Source organism: Megascapheus bottae, chromosome 12, assembly GCF_031878675.1.
Source record: "Megascapheus bottae isolate mThoBot1 chromosome 12, mThoBot2.hap1, whole genome shotgun sequence".
Classification (NCBI taxonomy): Eukaryota; Metazoa; Chordata; class Mammalia; order Rodentia; family Geomyidae; genus Megascapheus; species Megascapheus bottae.
The window spans coordinates 38,882,322-38,909,410 of NC_143520.1; the positions used below are offsets into that span (position 1 = coordinate 38,882,322).

The 27,089-nt window shown below is 35.6% G+C and overlaps 1 protein-coding gene across 1 annotated transcript in view; it reads right to left on the reverse strand.

Moving 5' to 3' along the window:
* Positions 1–910: 910 nt before the first annotated feature.
* Thsd7b (thrombospondin type 1 domain containing 7B) overlaps positions 911–27,089 on the reverse strand; it is a 719,928-nt gene continuing 693,749 nt past the window's right edge. Inside the window, exons 21-27 of the mRNA XM_090343132.1 lie at positions 26,563–26,722; positions 25,451–25,624; positions 25,254–25,349; positions 22,241–22,323; positions 19,233–19,425; positions 10,709–10,796; positions 911–2,068 (exon numbers count right to left, since the gene is read on the reverse strand). Of these exons, the coding sequence (XP_090199258.1) occupies positions 1,987–2,068; positions 10,709–10,796; positions 19,233–19,425; positions 22,241–22,323; positions 25,254–25,349; positions 25,451–25,624; positions 26,563–26,722 (876 nt within the window). The 3' untranslated portion in view covers positions 911–1,986. The remainder of the gene's footprint in view (positions 2,069–10,708; positions 10,797–19,232; positions 19,426–22,240; positions 22,324–25,253; positions 25,350–25,450; positions 25,625–26,562; positions 26,723–27,089) is intronic.

A 27,089-nucleotide genomic window follows, 5' to 3' on the forward strand; every position in this document is an offset into this window, starting at 1 on the left:
AAAACAATTTGAGAAAGTATATTCTTGGAGAAGCAATTTTATTCAGTCCTGAAGGTTGAAAATCTAGTATTTTAACACAAATTCAATGCAAATTGATGGACATTGAATTTGTAATGAAGGGAAATTTGACCTACATTCTATATTCTGAATGCACTGTAAATAATATTTGTATATAGTGTTTTTTGGTATATTGTGAATGGCAAGTCTGTTATATTTATAATGACTTTAAGAGGAAAATAATTTTATTATCAGCATTCAAAGGGTCAAATAGTCAAGGCATAGGTTATTTGTGTTCCATGTTCATAGTTAAATGGTTATAAAAAGCACAGCCAGTGTTGGATTCCTTAGTCAAACCTCTCTTGACTTACACTTAGGAATACTAATGTTTTGCTAATAGAAACTGATAAAAACATAACTCTAGGAGTTAATTCCCTCGATCAAATAAAATAAGTTATTCTTTTTTCTTTTGCTTGTTTCCCCTATAGAAGCATGGTACTACTGCACACAATTATTTTGTGGTTAACAGAAATCACAGAGTGAATGAGAACATTCTCTGTCTTGTGTACTGTAATCCATTTCTAATACTCTTGTTTCCTCTGTCCTCTCAGGTCATTTTACATGCGAATGCTTTTCATGTTACATTCTTGTTCTAGCACTATCTGATCTGTAAGTATTCCTTAAAAGTGACTCCATGTCCCTGTAATTGATGTCATTTCATAATAACTTAATAGTATTGAGAATCTTGCACTTTCATTTGTTGGTGATTTTGTGTCAGTTTCTAAAATGGCAACATAGAAAAGCTAATATTAAAATATTTTTATCAAAGCAAACTTACTTTGAAAGTGAATAAATGTGAAACAGCCAAAGTTACTGTCTCTTGAGCACTTTATTTGTTATAAATACAAGTGAAAACCACAAGATGGCACCTTCTTACTTTCGACACCTAAAATTACAAACAATTAGCTTCATAAAATGGTCTTGGCTTTTTAATATGTTGTTTTTAGGTATTATTGAAACCTTATAAAAGCAAGACTCACTACAAACAGGATCGGTGTTCAATGTATATTAAATGAGGTCAGATAATTAAATTCAAGAAAAAGAATTTATAAATAGTCAGATAAGAAAATTGAAATTACAAAAGCAGAGTTTGTCATCATTAAACTAAATTCAACTGGTGCATGGTTAATACTATAACTACCCAGCTAAGATTTTGTTAAAATACAGTTCTTGTAATCAAATAATTTACCTCATTCTCCAATATAATCATCAAATTCAATTGTATCATTCTACCTACACTTCATTCAGAAACCACCTAGTATTCACCTAGTCCAGCAATTTCACACACTCCTTAATTTCAATAGATACAGTCCATGAAATGCTATCATCCCCTGGCTACAAAACAAAATACAATATTTAAAGGTAAAAACTCAGAGAACTTCTGAAATGGTAACCCATTCTCTCAGTGCTCACGAAAATAGGCAATCCAATTTGAAAGTCTTTAACCAATGTAAACTCTATAAAACTCATGTTGAACTATGGGAAGAATAAATATTTTGCACTAATGTAGTGCGTAACAATACAGTGTCAGACTTGTCATTTACAGTAAATGCCTTGATTGGGCTTTCCTCCAGATTGTCATTATGCTGCTGCTGAAGATCAAGTGTACTCAAGTCTGTGGGAATTCCATCCAATGTTCTTCCCTCCCCCACATTTCCAAACAGGAAGAGAGGGTTTTCAGGCCTCTTAGAAAAAACCAAAGAAATAAAACACTCACACCCACAACAACTTGAAATAAAAATGGCAGACCTAATAATCCTTGACTCCATGTCCAAATGAAGTTGAGGCTATCTATTACTTCTTGCAGTATTTGTATTCTGCCCAATATATCACATCACGAGATTCCTCAAAAAACTGAGAAGTCTGAGAGCTACAAAAGAGAAAGCAGTTAAGGCAGTCGATGTCTACATTTGGATCTTTTTTGTCTAGTTACATGTCTACGTCTCCATCGTAGGCTAAGGTCAGAGGCTTCTGATGGGGAGGTGTGCTTTGATGTGCTTTTGGCTTCTTGCTGCAAAGGGAAAAGAAGTTCTTAGATAAAGTTCACACACAGATCTTTTTCATCAGCCAAACACAATTTTGAGCCATACAAATTCAAGCATAAAATAACTAAATCACATCTCTCTGAAAAGGAATTTCATATATATATATATATATATATATATATATATATTCCTGTGTCACTCATCAACACTTTCGTGAAGTAAATTAGTAGGAAATTTTGTCACTCTGTAAACATGAGAGCTTATGCAAACACAAGCTAAGATGGTTTCAACATGACTTTCTAAATCAAAACGGTTTACTGAGACCAGAGTCATACATCCCACTATTGATGGAAAAGTTGCTATGCAGTGAATGATTCTGCTATATATTTTAACCCTTTTACAAATAAGCCATTACCTTTTCGAAACACTGAAGATTATTCAGTAAAATCATAGATCCTGACAGGGTGATTTTTCCCTTCTTATTCTTTATTTTATTTGTTTAATTATTTTATTGTCTCAAACTCAAATTCTGATCTGTCTCTGAGCATTTATTTTCAAAGAGAGCACTCTACCATTGAAACTACAGCTTTTCTTCTGGCTTTTGAGTGGTTAATTAGGGATAAGAGTCTCATGGACTTTTCTGCATGGGCTGGCATTGAATTGTGTTGTTCAGATCTCCATCTCCTTAGCAACTAGTCACAGACATGAGTCACCAACATCTGACTAAAAAATACCTTTAAGTAATTGTATAAAGGGATTTTGGTTCAACATGACAGATTATGAGAATACTGCATACCCAGCAATGACACCCCTTCCATCCTTCTCCCTCTTCTTACCCAACCTCACACATCCCCCCTCTTACTTTTCTAATTTCACTTTCACCTATAGACTTGAATATTATGGCTGCTTGTTGTTACCTAGGAAGCAATGTACACATCTGCTGCTCACCAATTACTAAGCTACTGTGACCTCTACATGGCAGATGCTTAGCACAGAAAGTGGCTGGAGAACTCGGCTGCCATACAATTCTCGTCTTGTTTTTAAGTATACTTCCACTTTGGCCTAAAACCTGACATTTCTCTGCCGAGTCACCATAGTTTATGAGGAAAATTCAACACTCCTACTCTGTGCAAAGACATTGTCACCAGTCCTCTGCTTTACTAGTGTTCAACACCTTTGTGAGGTCAGAGAGGGCTGGGCTTTCTTCCTCATAAAGAAAGAAGCAGAGCATGAATGACATTCGCAATTCCTAAGAGGATGCACCTTGTATTTTTCACTTAACGTTTCTGAGCAGCAGTGAATCTTAACTTATATTGTTAAATATTTAAGGTGTGTAATTCCTTTCCACATTGTTACTCCTTCCTCCCCAGAGCCGGATTTTTGCCAGGCCTTCTGAGCCTGGCTCTTCCCTTAGCTGCTTTTAGGAGAAAATCATCTCTTTTTCTAGAATCCAGCTATTACGCTACATAGCTTACAGTAACATCTATTATTTATTTTGTTGGATGTATGCAAAGTGACAAACTCTGTGCTGAGCATTTTATATTTATTCCCTCAATAAATTCCAAAAGCAATTAGATGATTGCTATTCTATGTGCAGCAGCAATGGGAGAATTATGTACTTTCCCTTAGGTCACTGAATGAGTCAAAGAGTTCTATAGAAATCCAACATGGGATAGCCTAAGCGTTCAATCCTCACCATACTCTCTATGTATCTGTCAGTCTTTTTGCACTGTTGGAAATGTTTTCTTTGGTCTCTACATATGAATTAGGTTTTATTTCAGGATTAAAATTTAAAAAGCAAACATTTTATTGGGCAGATGCTTGTATTTTGTAAGCCCCAATATTGTTTATTGTCTATCTAGCACCAGAATATTTTCATCGACCTAGAAGGTAACTCTTATTTCATCAAACAGTATCTCCCCCTTTGCCCCTCCTTGTGTTCCTGCCAACTGCTAATCAACATTCTGCCTCCAATCGATTTGTCTGTTCCAAACATCTCACATAAGTGGAATCATACCATCTGTGCCTTTCTGTGTCTGCTTTCTTTCACTTAATGGTGACAGTGGTGAATTGCTGTTTAACTTCTACCACCATAAAATGTTAAATGATATTAAAAGAGTTGTAGGGCAGATCTCTTGATGTAAATTCTCAAGTTTCAATTGCAGGTACAAAATTGATTTGGGAGGCTAATGTGTGAAGCAAATTATTGAAGCTAAGGAAATAAAATGATTTTTAGAAGCCACTTAAAGGTCTTCTTAATGGTCTTCCACCCTGTACTCAGCAAGCCATGGTGCTCCCCAAGGAATTGTGGAGCACTGGGCTCAGATGGCAAACAACTCTCCAAAACCATAAGAAGAGGCAAATGACATGATTGAAAATCTTCTCCATAGAAAGTCACAGATTCTGTTATTCTGCTTCCCAGAAAGGATCCTGCAGTTTTCCAAAGAATATTGTATAATTACATGAATAACAACTAATTTAACTTTATCCAATAGAATCTAGAAATATATTCTCTAATTATATGCTGGACTTAGGCTCTGACATGGATAATAAACACAGCTTCAAAATGGATCAGTGTGTGTTCAAATCTGTCACAGAAAAGATCTAAAAAAATACAGATGGAATTACTTAAGTATGACAGCTTGTGTGTCTACCGTGGTAATGTTGTCTCTTATCTTAATTTCAAAAGAATACAAGGAATTTAGGGCTAGGATGTAGCTCTGTGGCAAAGCGCTTGCCTAACAAGTGCAACTTCCTGGGTTCGATCCCCAGTGCCAAAAAAGAAAAGACAAAAAAATACAGTCAAAAAACCCAACAACGGGCCAGGGATTTGGCCTAGTGGTAGAGGCTTGCCTAGCATGCACAAAGACCCGGGTTTGATTCCTCAGTACCATATACAGAGGAAAAAAAGCCAGAAGTGGTGCTGAGGCTCAAGTGTTAGAGCTGTAGCCTTGAGAAAATCCAAGGACAGTGCTCAGGCTCTGAGTTCAAGCCCAGGACTGGCACAAAAAAAAAGAATACAAGGAGTTTAATCTTAAATGTCAATAATATTTTTCTTTGTCATATTCTCATGTTTGTTTTTTTTTTTCTTTTTGAAGGGGTAGTGAAAGGAAGAAGAAATGGAGAAGAGGAGGGAACAGGAAAGAGGAAGGAAAAACTATAAATGTTCGAAATACACACAGATGGGGCCGGGAGTTTGGCTTACTGGTAGAGTGCTTGTCTAGCATGCATGAAGACCCGGGTTCGGTTCCTCGGTACCACATACATAGCAAAAGCCAGAAGTGGTGCTGTGACTCAAGTTGTAGAGCCCTAGCCTTGAGAAAATCCAGGGACAGTGCTCAGGCCCTGAGCCCAAGCCCAGGACTGGCAAAAAAAAAAAAAAAGAAAGAAAGAAAGAAAAAAATATACACAGATATCTGTGTAGAATTAAGGACATTGTATCCAGATCTGAAAAGAACAGAAGATCTGGACCTCAGTGGGCAATGGTTGCTGAGAACACTGTGATTAGAACTTCAATGACCGTGAATCTTTTGATAATTTGTAGTATTCTACACATCAATCATGAATATGTGGGAGTTGAGTATTTCTACGGAACTTAAAATGAATCAGTGTCTTTCTGAATGTGATCTCTGAACTGCTGCATATAGTGGTTCTTTACTGGGCAGCCATGATTTTAGAAAGATTATTACACAGTCCAAGAGCTCCCTATGAAGAGGGCTCTGTACAAATCTGACAACTGGAATACTTGTCTTCAGAGCCTTGGTTGTCTCTTCTTCTCTGTTACCAGAGGCCACTTTTTCTTCAAGAAAAAGAAATTTTCTGGGCTGGAAGTTTGAGCTAGCAGTAGAGTGCTTGCCTAGCATGTTCTGCATGAAGACCCGGTTCGATTCCTTGGTACCACATACATAGAAAAAGTGCCAGAAGTGGTGCTGGGGCGCAAGCAACAGAGTTATGACCTTGAGAAAGCCCAAGGACAGTGTTCAGGCCCAGAGCTCCAGGCCCGGACTGGCAAAAAGGAAAAATAATTTTTTTCTCATTTTTTTCTCCAACTCCTCAATGATAAAAAGTGTGATTTCCTTCCTCTTTCACACAATAGAAGGTCCCACAAATGGCTGGCACACAGACCACCAACACCAGCAGTCATCCTGTGGCAAGCCGACATCTCTAATCCATCATATGCTTCTCCCTTGTTGATCTGAGGTCTACATCATCACTCTTCCTAATAGAGTGTTCTTGACAGCCACTAAAGCTAGTAAAGTCAGTACAAAGGATAAGACCATTTCGCAATTCCAGCTGTGAGAGATCATTGACTGACAAATTTTAAAGTGACCTTGTCCGAAGTCATTTCCACTTTAGGAAGATTTCTTTCTTGAGGCACATTGCCAGCTCTGTGATTTGCATTTTAGTAAAGGATAAAAATGCATTCAGAAAATAAAAGTATGCTCATTGCAGCTTGACACTCAAGCTGCTGATGCTTCTTAGCACCATGGCTGTTAAGTTCTAAGTTACCATGGCTGTTACAGCTCTAAGTTAGTAGAGATTCAAAATATGATTAATGCCAGAAACTCTGGTTTGGTCAGCTACTCATGGAAGGCAGGCTTATGAGAGTTTGGCCATCATTCTCAAGCTTGGAAAGGAGTAAGATCCTATCATCATCTGAAGAGGTTTGGTGTTTAATCAAGGAAAATAAAACATGAAGACTGAAAGAATCGTCAAAATTGCCTTTATTTCTGGGTGCTAAGGAACTGTGCTTATAATTTTAGCTGCTCAAGTGGCTGAAATTTGAGATTATAGTTCAAAAATCAGCCTGGGAAAGAAAGTCTGTGAGACACTTATCTTCAATTAACCATCAAAATGTCATAAATGGAGCTGTGGCTCAAGTGGTAGAGCACTAGCCTTAAGTGGAAAAGCTCGGGGAGAGCATCCAGGTCTGGAGTTCAAGCCCCAGTATTGCCACACACACATACAAATAAGCCTTTTTTTTTGAGGTTAAGCAAAGCTAGAATTGACTCTATGAGATTGGTGACTACAGAAATGTTATTTAATTTCTCTGAGGATTAATTATTCACTTACTATAATAGGGGTAATAACACTATCTCATTAGGCCATTAGAAGGATTAGAGAAGGCAAAGTAAACTGCTTTATGCTTAACATAAATGTTAGATAGGTTCTTTTCAAATTGTTGGAATATTTTTCTCACAGACAATAAATTAGTATTTGCTAATCTACTCATTTATTCATCCACTAATTCATGTGTTAGATAGATAATTATCAACTTAGTGCTGTACAAAATTAATAAAATGTAGTAAAGTCCTTGGGGCTTTGGAGGAAAATGACGACAAAAATCAGAATGAAGTGTATGTCATTGGGGGTAGGGTAATAGATGGGTTATTCCAGATTGTTGGATGAGGAAAACATTGGTATTTAAGCTTCCTTGCAGGAAATTGTTGAGTACCAATAGGAGATGAAGAGCTCCTTCTACAGGAACAGGTGGAGGTGACAGCACAAAGCAGTGTCCTTATGAAATTGGAAGGGCAAAGGGCACTAATAAAAGGTTGTGTCATCCCAAAATTTTCCCTCAGAAAGCAGACTTATATTCAACACCTACACATTCTTATATGTTATGAGTAACCTTTTACCTAAAACATGATAAATACAGATTGATAATGAAGAAAATAATGATTCTCCCTAAGGAATATGAATAGATGACTAATTATAAGGATCAAAGTTTGCAAACAGCAGCATAAACTCAAACTCAGAGAAGCACATCATGCAAAATGGATGGAAAGGGTGCACTTGCTCATGGCCAAAGGGAAAACTAGGCTTGATTGTGAATAGGGGGAATGAAGCGATGACAAATGGACTGATCTGAAAGATGGATGGAGGCTATTGAATACCACTGTTCTACACATAAAATTGGTGAAGCTGACTTTGAATGAAATATTAATACTTAATATAGTATAGTTGGTGGGACTGTAGCAATTAAGCCATTGATTGTCAGAGTAAAGGATTACCTTACCTAAACTAAAAAAATACTTGTTAGTCAAATATTGTTCTTCTTTCGTGTTTTTTTTTTGTTTTGTTTTGTTTTCTTTTTTGCTAGTCCTGGGCTGGAGCTCAGGGCCTGAGCACTGTCCTTCATCTTTCTCAAGACTAGAACTCTACCACTTGAGCCTCAGCACCACTTCCGGCTTTTTTTTTTTTTTAATATATGTGGTAGTGAAGAATCGAACCTGGGTCTTCATGTGTGCAATTTTTTTGTGTGTATTTTATTTTTCTCAGAGGAAAATAAAGACAAATACCTTACAGCCAAACACATATACACATATATCATATATATATATAATACTGATTATATATGCATATATATTTATATATCAGGCTGTCCAGGACATAGAGACTTGGAGGAAAATGAAATCAGAAGACCTCTTTGGGCTCTAATCAAGAAAGACTTTAGTCAGCTGACTGACAAAATGCAATGGAATATGATTGGGATTTTGATGTCAGTGCGATGTGATAGTGCTGTTGGTGAGTAGACAGAGGTTGTTCACTGAGAGCTCTGTGTTTCAGGGAGCGTAAGTTGGCTCTAGACTGAAGACAGGATAGAGAACTCAAATAAGGGGCAGTTATATAAAGGACTATCAAGAGCATGAGATCATATAAGAAATGTATCATGAATAATTATGTAGGGGCAGGTAAATTGCACTGATGTACATATGCTAAAAATGTTTATGGTAAATTATATGTGTTTCCAGACTTTAGTGACACAACTAATTAAAATCAAGAGTCTAAAATTAAATAGAAAAGGGGTTTACTAAATATTTGTTGAAGAAATCAAACAGGATAGAAAATGAAGAAAGGAAAAAAGAGGCAAAACATATGTATATTAGGTGTTTATTTTCAATCTCTTAGACATAAGAAGGAAGAAGAGAAAATTAGAATGTGAATTTGGTCATGTGTGTTAATACAAGTTTTTTTTTCTCCAACCAATAGACTACGGAATTATCTTGTACCATATTGGCCTATTGCTTCAAGAGCAGTTTCTTACTAAAAACATATCTTTTGCTGCAATTTAAAATCTCCCTCTTTTTCTAAGTCTTTTCTGGTGGTGAATGCTTCCTACCAATCTAAACCTCATAAAAAGCTTTCAATTCACATTTATTCATTAAGAATGAAGCTAGACATTACTCACTGAATTTATCAATTGAAACATATAAATCGGTCAAATAATTTCATTATAGGGTGAATGACTAACCAAAGACACAACTTTTCAGTATAATATTCTAGCAGCATTAGCTGGACAAAAATCCAATTTCACAGGGGTTCAATTTTTTTCACAGTAGGTGGCAGAAAGAATTAAAGTCATTTTATTTTCATCCCTGACTTTACCTAAGAGCAGAGATTTAAATACTTATGTAGCCTTGGAAACAGAATTTGAGGTTAAATACATAAAGGTTAGATTTGAATCAAGATTAAAACTTGGTAAAAATTTTAAAGAAAATAGTACATAGATGATAAATGTAAGTACTATAATTTGAAAAAATGAAGTAACACTTTGAACTCATGACAAAATGATTCTTATTATTTTTTCTTTCAGCCACAAGCTTGTAATCCTAGCTCCTTTGGGATCTGGGATCTGAAGATCATGGTTTGACATCAGCTCCATCAGAAATATCCCTGAGACTCATCCCCCGTTTGCCATCAAAAACAAACAAACAAACAAAAAACAAACAAAAAAAAAACAGTGGCACTGTGGTTCAAATGGAAAATTGCTATCCTTGAACAAAGAAACTCAGTGACAGTGCTTAGGCCCTGAGTTCAAGCCCCAGGAATGGCACCCACATTATTTTTGCCCCTTAGAACCTAATGAAATATTCTTATCTACTAGAAACTTTTCAAATGTGTTGGCATCTTTGTTTCAGGAGTTACATATCAACTACACTGTATTCTGTACAATAAACTGATTATAATTTCATGAGAATAATACCTTTTTAGGAACAAGTTACATAGAAATAGATTTCCTGGAATTGACAAGTAGTATTTCTTTTAGTGCTACTCAGTGAGGATAACCCCTTGTTTTGCCCTTTGACAATGTTATTATTTTTTTCTTTGCATCATTCTTGGGCTTAAACTCAGGATCTAGGAGCTGTTCTGATCTTTGCTCAAGGCTAGTGCTCAACCACCCAAGTCACAGCTCCACTTCTGGATAATGACTTTTGGTGGATACCTGGAGATAAAACCCTGTTGGACTCTATTGATGCAGTGGACCAACCTGGCTTTGAACCACAATCCTCAGATCTCTGCCTCCTGAGTAGCTAGAATTATAGGAATGAACCACCAGCACCTAGATTGGCTCTGTTATTTATAGTAGCTAACAGCTACCTTGAATCAATTGATTAGTTTAACCTAACTAATCAGAATAGAGCAGGTTAAGAACAAAATCTAAGAACTAAATTCATCTATACTTTCCTCAGTTTTCATAGATGATTCATTAGAAGTATCTCTATTCATTAGAAGTCCCCTCTTTCAACTATTCATTCCTTCTTCTACAGGACAGTATTTATAGACTCAAGGGTCCTGTCATAATGATGAATCAATGTTTCCTATTAAAACAACCTGCCTCATATAAAACATGGTATATCAATTTTATACTCATTAGTACTTACCAAACAAGGTAGGAAGTAAATACTAGGAAAATCATGATAAGAAAACCACCACCTGAAATGCCATAGACCCAAATTTTTACTCGGCCATCTGTTTAAGAAAGAGATGACATAGCAAGCTTAGTGTCCAGAAGTCTGCCGCATTGGAGAGAGTAACATGCTATCAGACAGCTCTAAACTGATGATCAGAATTTGAACAGCATCAGAGCTAACTAAACTATCATGGCAAGCTGTGTTTTGGCAACTCTGTGATTGCTATACATAATCAGGAACCCAAAACGCTCTACCTTTAACATCAAAGGAATATGACCTATTCACCAAAAATAATGTTTGTGAAAAACAAACTCTATATTGCCATATATTTATGGATTTCTACAGATATAAATGCTTTACATTACATTTATATTTAGGAAGTTAACCCTCAAAAATTAGATTTTTAGTCTCATGACACTGGAACATTATTTTACTTTTTATTGTTGGGGTAATGTATGGAGGGGTTACAGTTACATTTGCCAGGTAGTGGGTGCATCAGTTCACACACATTGATACCCCTTCTCATGTTTTTGTCCTCATTTCCCTCCTCTCACCCTTCCCAATCACCTTGTTTTCCCTTTCCCTTTCCTATTTCAAATAAACAAATAAATATATATACAATATACCAGGTAACAAAGTCAGATACAGTAACAATATGAGATTAACCAAAGGCCAAAAAAAGAGAAGAGCAATAACATAGTACATTAAGATCAACAATCACATAAGATAAAGCTCTTGTTTCCATATCCTAGAAATCTTTTCATTTCATCTCATCCTATATGACCTTATGCACCTAGAATTTGAGCTATTGTAATCCTCTTCTAGGAGAGTCCTAGATGTGTACTAATTATTACAATTGAGGAAACCATTGAGCCTATGTTCCTTTGGGTCTGGCTTAGTTCACTTAATATGACTTTTTCCAAGTCTTCATTTCCTTACAAATGGGGCAATGCTACTCTTTCTGATGGCAGCATTAGATTTTAGTCTCATGACACTGGAACATTATTATATTTTTGTCAGTTATGAGGCTTGAACTCTGGACCTGGGTCTTATCCCTGAGTTCTTCAGCTCAAGGCTACCACCCTACCCCTAGAGAAAAAGCATCACTTCCCATTTTCTAGTGATTAACTGGAGATATGAGTCTCGTGGACTTTCATGCCTGGGCTGGGTTTGAACCATGATCTTCAGATCTTAGCTTCCTGAGTAGCTAGGATTACAGCACCTGGCCTGGAACATTTTCTATATAATAATAATAATAATAATAATAATAATAATAATAGAAAGATAAGTTTTAAAATTTTTACCTGAATTCTGAAAGTTTCATAGTTGTAAATGCACATATAATTGACATATATTCATATTATACTACAGATAATGAAGTTGACTATTGACTGTATTATAATTACTAATATTTGGCATTTGTTTTATAAATACTAGACATTGGTGATTATTAGTTCATAAAATTAAATTATCTGGCAGCCTATTTTATCTGAAGCTGCTTATAGTCCTTACATAATATATGTGCATTTGCAATGCATTATGTTCACATAAACAACAAAAAGTAAACAAAAAGGCTTTTCTTGGCATTCCTTAATTCTTCATGCAAATAAAACTAGTATGATTGTTTTAATAGCTCTGCTTTCTAAATGATGATTGGTAAACAAAACCAACATAACCAAACCAATGAAACAATTGTACAAATTACTACGCTATTATGTCGAAATACATGCAAGCATACATTATTTAGAATTTTGTAACTCCCAAAGTTAGATAAAACAGATTCACCAAATATGCTGTATGCTGTTCTATTTTGTAACTTTTCCATCTATTATTTAAGTGTATGTATAGACATCTTATGTGTCATATACATAACTTATTTCTCTCTATCTAATTCTCTCTCTATTTCATCAATACTAGGGCTTGAATTCAGAGACTTGAACTTGCCAGATGAGTGTGTGTGTATGTGTATGTGCCTGTGTGTGTGTGTGTGTGTGTGTGTGTGTGTGTGTGTGTATGTGTGTGTGCGTGTTCTAGAACTCCACTGGTATTGTCCCTGACCTTTTTTTTTTTCTCAAGGCTATATTTCACTCTACCACTTGAACCACAGCTCCACTTTCAGCTCTTTGATGTTTCATTGAAGATAAGCATCTCATGAACCAAAACCTCAGAACTCAGCCTCCTGAACAGTTTAGATTACACACATGAGCAAATAGTGCCTGCTTGCTTTAATTTTGAGATATGCTGTATTTTTTTTGCAAGCTCCAGTACATACTATGATTGTCTTACTGCTTTCTGTCTAGCTGGAATGATAGGTGTGCATCAACACAACAAATGACTTTTGTGAAGAGAAAGATGTTTTGAACTTACTTTCCCAGGTTGACCAAAAATTACGATCCTCACAATCTCAACCTCCAGAGTAGCTAGGATTATAGGCATGAACCATTACACCTAGCTTTTTATGTCTATTAATGGCTAACTAAATTTACAACTTGATCAACAAAGGTAATTGTTAGCAACTAAAAGAATGCCATTGATTTATGGAAAATATCAGAAATCCATTGATCACAGTACAAAATACACATATTTGCATCTCTCTCATTCCCCCTCCTCCTTCTCTTCCTCCTTTTCCTTCTCTTCCTTATTCATCATCATCATCACCATCATCATAATCCTCATCATCCCCTTTGTGCCAGCACAGAAGCTTGAATATAAGGGTCTGTTGTTTTTTCTTAGCTTTTCCTGCTCAAGGCTGACATACTACCATTTGAGCCATCAAACCTCCAATTCAAGCTTTTTGGTGGTGAACTGAAGATAAGAGTCTCACAGACTTTCTTGTTTAGGCTGGCTTTGAACCATAACCCTCAGATCTCAGCCTACTGTGTAGCTAGGATAACCCTAGTGCCTGGTTTGCATCTTATTCTTAAACTTCTTTGGGATGAAAAACAATAAAAAAATTCTTTTAAACAACAACTGTTTGAATAAAATCATAATGGCTTTCAGTTATATTATTATCATTTTTTTTCTTTGTAGAAGACTTTTATTTTCAGTCATCGAGCTTGAACTCTCAGCCTGGCACTCTTCCTGAGCTCTTCAGCTCAAGACTACCACCCTACCCCTTGAGATTGAGTTTCAATGTAGAAATGACTCCTTTCTTATGATCATGTAAATGATATATTTTACATGATTGCTGGTTATAAAAGTGAGGAAAACAATTTGAATGCCCAAAAATACAACAATAAGAAAACAAAAATATGGTGCAAACTACCTAGTGGATATATTAAATTAGGTAGACCTCCTTTTGCACACTACCATGGAAATATATCCAGTCTACACTGTTAAGCAAAAGAAAAGTAACAATTCAAAACAATGATGTGCTTCACTTTTATTAGATGGAGGTAAATAGATTCGAATGCAATGTGCACATGTGTGTAACTAATAAAAGCCAAATCAAATATCATTTTCCAACTTTTTTAAACTTTCCTACTTGAAAACTGTTTTATGGCTAATTATTATTGTGTGTGTGGGGGGGAATCTCCTCCATTTTAATCTGAATATCCAAGCATCTGAGTATGAACATACACATACGCTATTACGTTACCCTGGTAACAAAATAAAAATAAAAATGAATCCACTCTCTCCACTCCTCTTTAACATAGTATTAGAATTCCTAGCCAGTGCCAAAAGGCAGGAAGCAAGCATAAAGGGGATCCAAGTAGGGAAAGAGGAAGTAAAACTATCCCTCTTTGCAGATGCTGTGATTCTGTATTTAAAGAATCCTACAGACTCCACTCCCAAGCTCCTCGAGCTGATTCAAAACTTTGGAAGGGTAGCAGGCTATAAAATTAACCCTCCAAAATTAACTGCCTTCCTCTACGCCAATAGTGAGAGTAACAAGGAAACAATCAGGAAAGCAACTCCTTTCCCAACACCCTCAAAGAAAATAAAGTACCTAGGAATTAGCTTAACTAAGAATGTAAAGGACCTTTTTGAGGAAAACTTTAAAACCCTGAAAAAGGAAATTAAAGCAGAACTAAGGAAATGGAAAAACCTCCCATGCTCCTGGATAGGAAGAATCAACATTGTGAAAATGACAATCTTGCCAAGGGCTATCTATAAATTCAATGCAATACCCATCAACATCCCAATGTCATTCTTTAAAGAAATAGAAGAGGCAATCCAAAATTTCATATGGAATAATAAAAGACTCCATATAGCAAAAACACTTCTTAGCAGAAAGAACAGCGCAGGAGGAATTTCAATTCCAAACTTTAGACTCTATTACAGAGCTATAATTCTCAAAACAGCTTGGTACTGGCACAAAAACAGGTCCAAACACCAATGGAATAGAACTGAGGACCCAGATATTAAACCACAGACCTATAGCCACCTAATCTTTGACAAGGGAGCCAAAAAAATAGAATGGAAGAAAGACACCTCTTCAACAAGTTGTGCTGGCAGAACTGGATAAGCACCTGCAGAAAACTAAAGTTGGATCCTTCTTTGTCACCCTGCACTAGAATTAACTCCAAATGGATCAAAGACCTGGAGGTAAAAGCTGACACACTGAAAACTTTACAGGAAGGAATAGGAGATACACTAGGCCTCCTTGGCACAGGTCGAAACTTTCTTAATAAGGACCAAGAATCACAACAAATCAGAGAAAGGCTGGATAAGTGGGACTGCATTAAACTGCAGAGCTTTTGTATGGCAAAGGACATAGCTAGTAAACTGATCAGGAAGCCTATAGAGTAGGAGAAGATCTTCACCAACCTTACAGCGGACAAAGTCCTCATATCTAAAATATATCAACAGCTCAAAAAATTGAATCACTCCAAAACTAATCTGTAAAGTAACAACCATTCCATTAAAAAATGGGCCAAAGACTTAAAGAGAGTCTTCTCTGAAGAAGAAACCAAAATGGCCTATAGACAAATGAAGAAATGCTCAACATCTCTGGTCATAAAAGAAATGCAAATCAAAACAACGCTAATATTCCACATCACTCTAGTTAGAATGGCCAGGATCAAGAAAATTAATAACAATAGATGCTGGAGGGGATGTGGCCAGGAGGGATCACTACTACACTGTTGGTGGGAGTGCAAACTCATTCAACCACTATGGAAAGCAGTATGGCAGTGCCTCAAAAGACTAAACATAGAGCTTCCCTATGACCCAGCAATTCCACTACTTGGCATTTACCCAACCATCCAGAAACTAGGGCATACTAAATCCACTAGGACAACAATGTTCATTGCAGCATTATTCACCATAGCAAAGATATGGAACCAACCTAGATGTCCTTCAGTTGATGAATGGATCAACCAGATGTGGTATTTGTGCACAATGGAATTCTATGCTGCTGTCAGAAAAAAAAGACCTGGACCCATTTGTTAGGAAATGGAAAGACTTAGAAGAGATCATATTAAGTGAAGTAAGCCAGACTCAAAGGAACTTAGGCTCAATGGTTTCCCTCATTTGTCATAATCAGTAGAAACCTTGGGCTCTCCTAGCAGAGATTTGCAATAGAGCAAAACCTTGATACATGAGGCCATATAGTATTAAGCTAATTGAAAGGACCTCTAGGATATTGAAACAAAAGCCATATAATGAATGATTGTTGTCCTTAATGTACTATGTTGTCTCTCATCTCTTTTGCTGTCACTTTGTTATCTCATATTGTTACAGTATCTCACTTTGTTATCTGATATATTGGATATATTTGTATTTGGTTATTTGAAATTGGATAGGGAAGGGGCGAAAAACATGATGGGGGGAGGGGGAGGCTAATGGGGACCAAGACATGTGAAAGGATATCAATGTATGTGAATTAATGTACCTTCTATCTGGCAAATATCATGTAACCCTTTTATTAATTACAATAAAAATATTTAAAAAAGAAGACTTGCTGATACACAACCTCCACGCCTTGTCGTAGGTAACCATCCAGCCATGATGAAATTGTGCCAATTAACATAAAATGCGGTTTTATGGTTGGTTTGCTCAAAGCAAGAATCAAACTACGTCTACATATTGGATTTAGTTGATATGTCTCTTACATCTAGTTCACTCTTGTAAAAGGACAAACTCCCTAAACCACACTGTGACGAGATTAAATGAGCCCAGACAGCAGTTAGTACTGTGGTCCTAAATGGTCCTATGGAATCCTGGGCTCATGGTTACTGGAAGCAAGACTCCATGGAGGAAGCCCCAACGTTAATATCTATGTGGGTCTTGTTTAATTTCCTGTGTGATTCAACTAACACTATTCCCACTGGATGATGGTAGTTGTTCAATTAGGTCTCCTAAGAGTGATTTTTTTTTTAGGGAAAAGAGAAGGAATCCTGAAAAGTAGAGTGTAAAGAAAAAAATTACTAAAATTTAATTTAATAAACTCAGATCAAAGTTAAAAAAATAAAGGCAAAGATTCAAAAAATAAGAGTATATTAATATCAAAAAGCCCACTTCATACACACCATTTATTTTTATTTGTATTTTTCATTTGCTAAGCAATACAAGCTAGTTCATAAAAGCATATTATGTCTTATGACCTATGGGATACCATTGGATAATGCTATCACATTATATTTATTGTACTTTCTTGTCTGAGTAATTAAAGAGGGGTTATATTTACATTCATCAGGTAGTAGGTGCATTACTTCTCTCACATTGATAACTCTTCTCATGTTTTTGTCCCACTTTCTCTCCCTCAACCACTCACAATCATCTTGTTTTTCCCCAGTCCCTTCCATATTTCAAATAAACGAATAGACATATTGTATCACATTTTTGTTTTAATATTATCTTACTAAAGAGCATTTGAGCTATTTCTGCTTATATTATATTACAATCAATCAATCAATCATGTAATGATTAAGATAACTCTTTATCTGTGTTTATGTAAGTGCATCTGAATAATGAATTGAAAGATAAATATTTTGGATAAAAATGTGTAATCGGTAAATCCATTATAACAACCACACTGTCCTCTGATAAAGGTGCTCTAATTTCAACATTCACCATTAGGACATAATTGGAAAGTTATGAGTTTCCAAGACTAAAAATATATACTTATATATTAAATATATACTAAAAATGTATCCATATGTGTATAACTGCATATAAACATATAACATATATATTAATACACAGGACTATCATTGGTGATTTATTTAGATCCATGCAGTCCATCCCTAAGCTGAGTGTTTAGGACTTCATGTGCAGATTTAAAGACACATTGTCCTGGATCTCACCCTACTCTTCTTTTCCAGAAATAGGGTCTGCTTTTCATATCATCCTTCCTTAAGTTTGTGTCTGTTCCTAATTCAGTCATCAAGCTAATTAGATATTTTTAAACACCTCTGGTATTCCTAGACATATAGGAAAAATCAAAATTGAATAAAATATGATACTTATCATTCGAAGTTGGTTGAGGTATGTAAATATTATTTCTCTAATTAGACCTAGAGTGCTTAGCACCTGGGCTCTGGTTTTTGCTTCATGTAAACATGTCAGTGAGTTATTTCTTTTAAGGGTAAAACCTGAGCTTATACTCAGGAAGAAAATCCCTAAGGCATACTGTCCTGAGCTTTATTTTTCTCTTCTCTCCCATTCCTTGGCAGTTACATTGCATTTCTGGAAGCAGTGTCTGACAGACATTGAGACTCTTGCTTTTCCCTTCTGTCCACTTCACAAAATTCACAGAAAGGCTTGGATGATCTTTTTTTGTAATATTTCTCTCACTGTTGATGGTAGGACCTGATACACTCAGTTGAAACTGCCAGTTTTAGCTCCTTGTTCTTTCAAATGAGACTGATAATATCCCTACAGGCTGCAAGACTGCCATAATATGATTCATGCAACAGAAGCAGCCAGCAGAAAACTAGGAAGAACACAGAAAGCAGTCAATACATTTTACTTTCTGTTCTTTGTGGTAAAGCCAGGATTTCTGAGCTTTAGGCCTGACACTGCAATTATCACCACAGTTCTGCAGAGTAGATGCCATTTGATGGACTTCATAGATAAAGAAACTGAGATCCTGAGATGTTTTAAAATTACATTTGGCCTCCAAACAGGCATGTTTAAACCCCCATGCCAGTCAAGTGATGTTTAGTGTTTTAATCTTTCTCAAACAAGATCAGATCTCTCGCTCTAGATGTTTCCTGAAAGTTTCTCATATTCTATTCTAGTGTTTCCCTCTGATTATAATTATACACATGAATCCAGTTATAGTATCAGAAATAATTTACAATTGAAAAGTGTTTCCAAGAATGCTATTTTGTTACTTAACTCAGTGCCTTTTAGATTGGCAGAGAGCACGCAAACACGAATATATTTTACAGATAACACACAAATAAGAGAAAGCTTGAATAAAATTAATGCTTCTTTATTATTATTCTTTTCTTTCCTTGTTCCATTCTACCCATTATGATTACTGGTCCAAATATGTCCCCCTCTATGAGAATATTTTCATTTCTTATTTATAACTGACGTATACCTGGATCAAGTAGTTGAAGAGACCATCCTTTAAAAATATCATGTATTTTTGAATTCATTGGTCTATTTTTCCCAGAGAGGTTTTTCACATCAGCTTTTCTGTCCTCTGAGCCTGGTATTTTCATGCAGTAATCTAGAAAGCCATTTGATCTCATTATCTCCGTATAACCTTCCTCACAACCACAGACCCCACCCTGCAACACAAGAAATATTTTAGTGGTTACACAGTTCAGCAAATGAATAAAGAACAATTTACATGATGGATCTCCTTAATATTCACATTATATATTATGGAAACTTAGGGTTTTTAGCAACTTCCCCATAAGATGGAAATTAAATATATTTCATCTTCTTGGATACTAAAGCCAGGATTTAATAACTTTTCATATTTTTCTAATGCATTTATAATTCTGACACCTTGCAAATATCAAATCACAATTATTTGTAAATAGAGTATGTCAACTGTGTCTATTCCTTTTTTTGAATTGTTGGTATCATTTGATCAAATTATCTTTTTCCCTTTCCTCAATTGTTTCAGAGACCTGTCCACTTACTCCAAATTTGCTTTCATCCCAGGAAGTGGAAGCAAGCTTTCTGACCATTCTCAAATTGTATTTGAGACTTTTGGAGGTCTGAATTCCTCTATCAGATCTACCTTCTAACAATGACCTCTAAAGAGTCTGTAGTATCTCTATGATGCTTAGTGAGCAGCATAAATACAGGGAAAGACTTCATCAATGGTCTATAAGCAAAGAAACAATAGCCTGTTTTATATTTAAATTTATTATCATTATCATTTTCATTATTATTATTGTTATGCTAGAAATCAAATGTAGGGCTTTGGACATGCTAGGCATGTGTTCTGTTGAAATGCTTCCTTCCATTCTTGTAAGCTTGGTGAGTCATTAGGTGTTATGATGAAGATACAGACTAGACTAGTAAACAACAAGAATTTGAGAAATACCAAACTCAAGATGAGCCAAGAAAGATAAATTATGAACATAACAAGAGCTATTGTAGTAGGCATTAAAGGGATAACTAAAATTGTACCTTTAAGTGACTATTAGATGACTATAATATCTGTGGTCAATCATTCAGTTAGCACTATCAATTGGAAAAAACAAGCTATTAGTTAATGATAATATGGGGATACAGGTAATTAGTATTCTTTATGGTAGAATATTCACAAAAATTGTTTTATATTGGTAGCCTGTTATAAACCAGCTCATTTTCTTTGTCATTTGTGCTGACTTCAAACTCTTTACCTTCTGCTTTAGCAGAAGGTGCTAAGATTAGAGGTGTGAACAACTATATGTGGCTTCTAAATTACTGTTATATAAATGGTAGCCTGAGTGTCAACCTATATCACACCCCTAGTTGGCACCGTCATAATATGACCTTTCGTATTTTCTGTGGCATTACTGATCATTTTCGTGTGTGCGCTCACTATGATGAGCAGTCATGGGAAGATCCCTATCTTTTTCTAGGACTGAATCTGCAAATCACTGCCATTCCTCAAGCAAACAGGTGCCACAGAAGAACACAAAAGGAAAGGCATCACAATCCTCAATCTCTGTGTTCATTATTATGACTCCCTTCCCCAAGATGAGCTGATATTTTCCAAGTACATCCTAGCCTCCTGTAACTACTTATGCCAATTGCCATCAAATTAGATAATCAATGGGTAACTAAACAAGATTTTAAAGTGCAAGGGATACTTACACTGAGCAAAGATATTGACCTTTTTACAAAACCATAGAAGAACAAAAAGAGCAAATGTTGTATTAGCTACCCATAGCTTAGTACAAGATATTTTCTAGTAATAATTTTCAGTTGGTTTTGATTTTATCACAGGGTATTCAGTGCAGACATCTAATTAACTGTATACATGTATTAAATGCAGAGTGATTTAAGACATCTTTTCTAAATACATCTTTATTTTTAGCCTGAGAGAAAATTTTTAATCAGAATGTTCTTTGTGTAAAAGTTCAAGAAAAAGAGCAATATGTGTTCTATTAAAGTGGGCATCTAGAGAATTTTTGGAAAACTACAACTTCCATTTACAAACAACATCAGTCCAAAGACATACTCCTTATGGTCTTTTCTTTTTTACTGTTTATTCATTTCTGTAAGTATACCCATTATCTTTTCTGTGTGAAAAAATATCAACTCAACTCATTCCAAAGTATAAGTCTAATTTGAAATAAAAGCGATATTAAATCATATAAAATACTTGAATTATTTTAATCAAGTCATTTTCAGAATAGGGATACTACAAATAGTACTGTAAATAGGAAATTTCTTTTACTATAACCTTTTAAAATTACACATAAACCACATACTACTAAGTGCAGAATATATTACACATTTGCTGTTAACTCCTAAACAGTACTAGATGAGATTTGTAGGAGTTTAAAAGGAACAAATTTCAACATTGGGAATGTGGACACACAAAAACGTATTAGAGTATTATTCAACTTTAACTACATTTAAAGTCAACTAAAAATTTATTCCTACAATAATTGTCATATAATACATTATAAAGTGTAGTTTAAAATAGTTTTGCTGTTATTATTAAGGTGTTCTACAGATGGTCTACCATTTCATAAATCAGATAATGAGTACATTTCTCTTTTTCTGATGATGCCATTGATCCTTATTTTCCCCCAGTAAAAATAAATTTTTCTCAAATGTGAGTGGTATTTATATCTTTCAAAACAGTTTAGGTACATGAAATGCTAAAAATAAAAGATGTAAATCAACTGAGAATAGAACCAATGGATAGCTGAAAGGCAGGTTTTGTTATAAACATACATAGAAACAAAAGTCGGCTTCATGCAGGCACTACACAGAAAGCCGTCATAGTGATGTTAGTCCTATACACGCCTCTAGAGGGTGTCATGGACACGTGGAACTGCTGAGTGGGTTACAGCAGGCAGGAGCACATCTGACTGTCTATGTAAAACAAAGCAATTAAAATACCTCGAGAGGACTTGGCATGCCACTCACCTGTGTGCAGTAAGAGAAAGGCTTTTTACAAGCTGGAATGCACTGCCGAATTGCAGCAGGGCGGGCCTGAGGGGCACAGCCTCCTGCAAAAGAAACACTACTGTTAACTCTAAAACAGCAAAACGTATTGTATTTCCCCTGTATGTCAATGGCCATTATTGTTATTGTTATATTAATATGTCAACAATATAATCTAGTCCTATCTTATTGTCTTATCCAGGAAGTGCTGTTTAAAATGAGAGAGAAGGTACAGCAACAGACCATCTTTACAGTGGATGTTCCCCCAAGGTCATTGCATATGTCTATTCACACTAGAGCAACAAATATGCATGACAGGACAGCAGAAGAGTTGATAAATCTCTAATTGTATTTTATTATTATTGTTACTGTTATTATTGCTATCATTATTATGCTGGCTATGGAAATATCAGTTTAAATTCAGGAGCACAAAATACATGAAGTTCCTGAGCAGCCCAACTATGTACTAGTCTATTCCTATGACACTAATTACCCCATAGAATCACAGTAGAAAATACTTTGATAATAATTTTTATAGATGTACCAGCCAGGACACACACACACACACACACACACACACACACACACACACACACCTGCGCATTCTTTATGCATAAGGCATAAGGTCTAGGAAGGGTAATCGAATGTTGGACACTAATAGTTGCTCAGCAAACATATTTAATTAATGTGGTGAGATAATTCATGTTATCGAAAAGTTTTCTAAGTATTTGTCTGTTCTTTCTTGAATCATGATAGTTGTAGAAAGACATTAAAAGACAATTCAACTAAGAAGTTGATTTATTATTCAAAGGCATGTCTAAACTGCATCTATGTAATATTGGCTAATTTATAGGACCTAACGATTGGGTGGCTGTATTTGTCATTACAGTGTACTCTTTTGTAACTACAACAGAAAGACTTTGATTCCAAATTGGCACAGAGACTAAACTTACATTTTTCCTAGAAAGCAGAAAAATTCTCACGATGGACAATGAAACAATGTACATTGGAATGTGGCAAAAATAAAAACAGAAACAAAATAAAACCTCCAGGATATAGAAACAAAAGCCATATAATGAGTGATTATTGTCCTTAATGTACTATGTTATCCTTCATCTCTTTTGCTGTCCTTGGTTATCTTATATTGTTACAGTATTTCACCTTGTTATCTGATATATTGTATATATGCATATTTGGTTATTTGAAATCAGATAGGGAAGGGGGGAAACAAGATGAGGGGTGGGGGGAGGGAAATGGGGACCAAGACATGAGAAAGGGTACCAATGTTTGTGAAGTAATGCACCTTCTATCTGGTGACTATAATGTAACCCTTCTATTAATTACAATTATAATAAAAATACATGAAAAAAAGGAAAAGCAAAAAAAAAAACAACAAAATCAGAATGAGTATTTGGTGGCAACCTGATATTTTGGATATTAAGAGAAGCATCCTCAGACTATCCTTACCAGTGTATTTGTGGAAAGAAACTTTTAACAGTAATCTCCCAAATAGATTATCCCTGAGGAAGATTCCTTAGTAATTAGAAAAGAAACAGATACTACGGGCCTTTGAAGGTGGTTGTGTCACCCACATGTGTGGTAATTGACTCATATTCCCCACGTGCTCTGACACCCCCACCCCAGAGAACCCCGGAACAGAAGTGAGCAACTTTTCTCTCCTCTAACATCACTGTGCCTACCCTGAACTTTTTAATTTTCACAATTATCGTTACCTTCAGGAGGTTGTAAAAAGGGCGGGGGTGGGAGGAGGGAAATGGGACCAAGACATGAGAAAGGGTATCAATGTTTGTAAAGTAATAATACACCTTCTATCTGGTGAATATACTATTAATAATATTAATTTCAATAAACAATATATGCAAAAAATAGAAAAGAAACAGAATTTGTATAGATTAAAAAACATCTTCTAAAATTTTAATAATTTAGCCATCACATCATTTACACAAAAATACTGGTGATCTGGAATGATTTGTGAGATGACCCCATGAAGTACAACAGTGAATAGGATCACAGTAAAAAGAGTTTATAGGGCCGGGAGTTTGGCCTAGTGGTAGAGTGCTTTCCTAGCATGCACGAAGACCCAGGTTCAATTCCTCAGTATCACACACATAGAAAAAGACAGAAGTGGCTCAGGGAGAGATTTAGCCTTGAGAAACCCCAGGGACAGAGCTCAGGTCCTGAGTTCAAGCCCAGGACTAGAAAAAAACACATTTGTAATGCTGATTCTTTCCATTGAGCACTGCAGAGGACAAAATTTCTGGCTTCCAATTAGCCAGACATGGAGTCAATTTCATTTTAACAACTTACCAAATGAAAAGTATCTCAAGGTAAGTAATTGTATGGATGAAACTATAGACTAACACCAACAATGCAGAGTATTTAAACAAGAAAGATGAGGCCCTGACAATACTTTCCTACAGACACTTCTCTCAGACCTGCATAAAACTTTGTCAGCTGTAGTACTAAGTAAAATCAATGTCAATTTAATATTCTCTGATACAAAGACATCAAAAATCATTACAATTATTGATAAGACCACTTTTACAATAAAATTGTATCTACTGTTAAGAATAAGGTAGCTTTCCTTCCCTCCCCATTTCTGGATATTAAGTAGTACATTTAAAAAAACTCACTGAAGTATTCAAATAAAGTATAAATTCAAGCAATTATTTGCCATGTTAACACTTTTATTCTGATTTTGGAAACATTTAATAATATGAAACCATAGCAGAATAGTGCATGGTGAAACACATCCCCCAAAATCTTTCCTGAGAAGATACATGATTTCTTGGGTTCCATATTATTTTGTGAGACTTCAAATAGGATGTTTGCTTTCCAGATGTGTAAGAATAAAATGAAGATTTGCCATGAAGACAATCAAATCCATATACCCACTTATCCTTTGTTTAATTCTTATAAATGGCACACTTCAAGATCTACTTCAATGGCCCCGATAAATTTTAGAAGGGAATACCTGTAACATTAACACCATCTGAACGTTGGCACCAGACAGTTCGTTCATTATTGTTCCAAAGACTGGTTTTCCATATGTAGTGATAGCATTTGCCTCCTGCAAGTAAATATGATAACAGTGGTTCTGTTACAGTTCACATAAACAAAAAAATGCGCATTGATCAACAAAGTTCACCAGTGAAATGTGCTTTGGGTTACCTGTACAAGGACGTGTTTCTAGCACCTGTTGGGGGCAGCTGTCTTGGTTTTCAAAAGACTGAATTATAAAAGTCCTTGACCTAGATTGGCGACCCATGGCTTCAAAACTTCTTCCATCAATGCATGTTAATTCACACTTGCTCCATTCTGACCATGGAGTTAAATGGCAATCTCCTGCAAAGTTGTGTGGAACAGTGTAGGAGAAACAGCATGAATGACCACAGTTGTTAGACATCATTGGCATGCACAGACACTTGGGATAGAACTTTAGGGGACCACAGGGTCTAGATATTGCAGCTGGTTAGACCATTTTCTAATTAGGAAATAGTAAGGAAGATGAAGTCATTTGCAGTTTAATCTAATTTATTAAGAAGGTGCCAAAAACTGGATTGCCATTATACTGCTTCAAATCATAGCAGTCATAGCTAGATTACAATCTATGTCTGATAGTGATAATAAAAAGTTTAAAAGGGAGATACTAAGTTTATAGTAACTCAGTTTTGCAAGATCAGCAAAACTCTGTAAAATGTGGTATTCATAAAAATTCTATAAAAAGAAATAAGGAGGTCACTGCAGTGAAACATCTTTTGTCATAAAGGAAGTTTCACTCAATGTTCTAAACATATGTGTGGAGATTGGATCAACCCATTTTCTAGTCAAAGAAATCATGTTTACAGGGGTCAGTGGAAGCTGAGTGCAAGTGACTCATTCCTATAATAGTAGATATTCAGTGATATTGGCAGATCTTGGTTTGATATTGTTAGACCAGATAGAAAATCCTGGAAATCCTATCTCCAATTAACAATCAAAAATACTGAATTGGAGGCTTAGTCTGAGTAAGAGTTTGAAGTGATAAAAGACAGAATTTTAGGCCAATAGTAATCTTCCAAATCCAGAGCTTTAGTTTTCTTCTTTTTCCTTCTACTTTCATCTCCTCATTTAGACAAGTAGTATATTCCAAAATGGTAACCACGATTTCAAAGAAATGGACTAAACTTAATTAAAATCCTTGATTTAACAAGGTAGAGCTTCTCCAGAAAAAAAGCACAAAACAAAGAACCCACAAGTAGAAAGATAAATAAGTAAGTCTATGAACTACTAGAATTCCATACCTGGACAAGGCAAAGAACATGGCTGCTTTAGGATGTTATCTTGAAAAGGCATTTCTCCACACAGTGTATCCTTGACAGGGACAGTTCCATGAGAAATTGAACCACTGTGGACCACACAGGAAAAGCTTCTTACCTGGATTCCTTCCCCACACTCTCCACCCTGTAAAAACAAAGGATACATTCACAATCATTCTAATAATTAACATCTTTCATGACACACTTTTCTTAGCTTCTTTGCCTTGTCCTTTATCAAAATGCTGAAGTTGAGAGTAAATCACCACTGAGCAATGTTTCTAGACTTAACAGAGTCATAGTGGAAATACAAATTTATGCCACAGAAATTATGTACTCAGAATATAACCATTGATACTGGAGCTCAGCCAGAATTAACTAACCAAGAAAAACAGGACATAATTTATCAAGGTTATATGATAAAACAGCCTAATCCATATCACCTCCCAAGAGAACATGTACAGCCACAAGGCACAAATTTCTCTTTTATTTTTACTGTCTTTCTTTTACAGAGA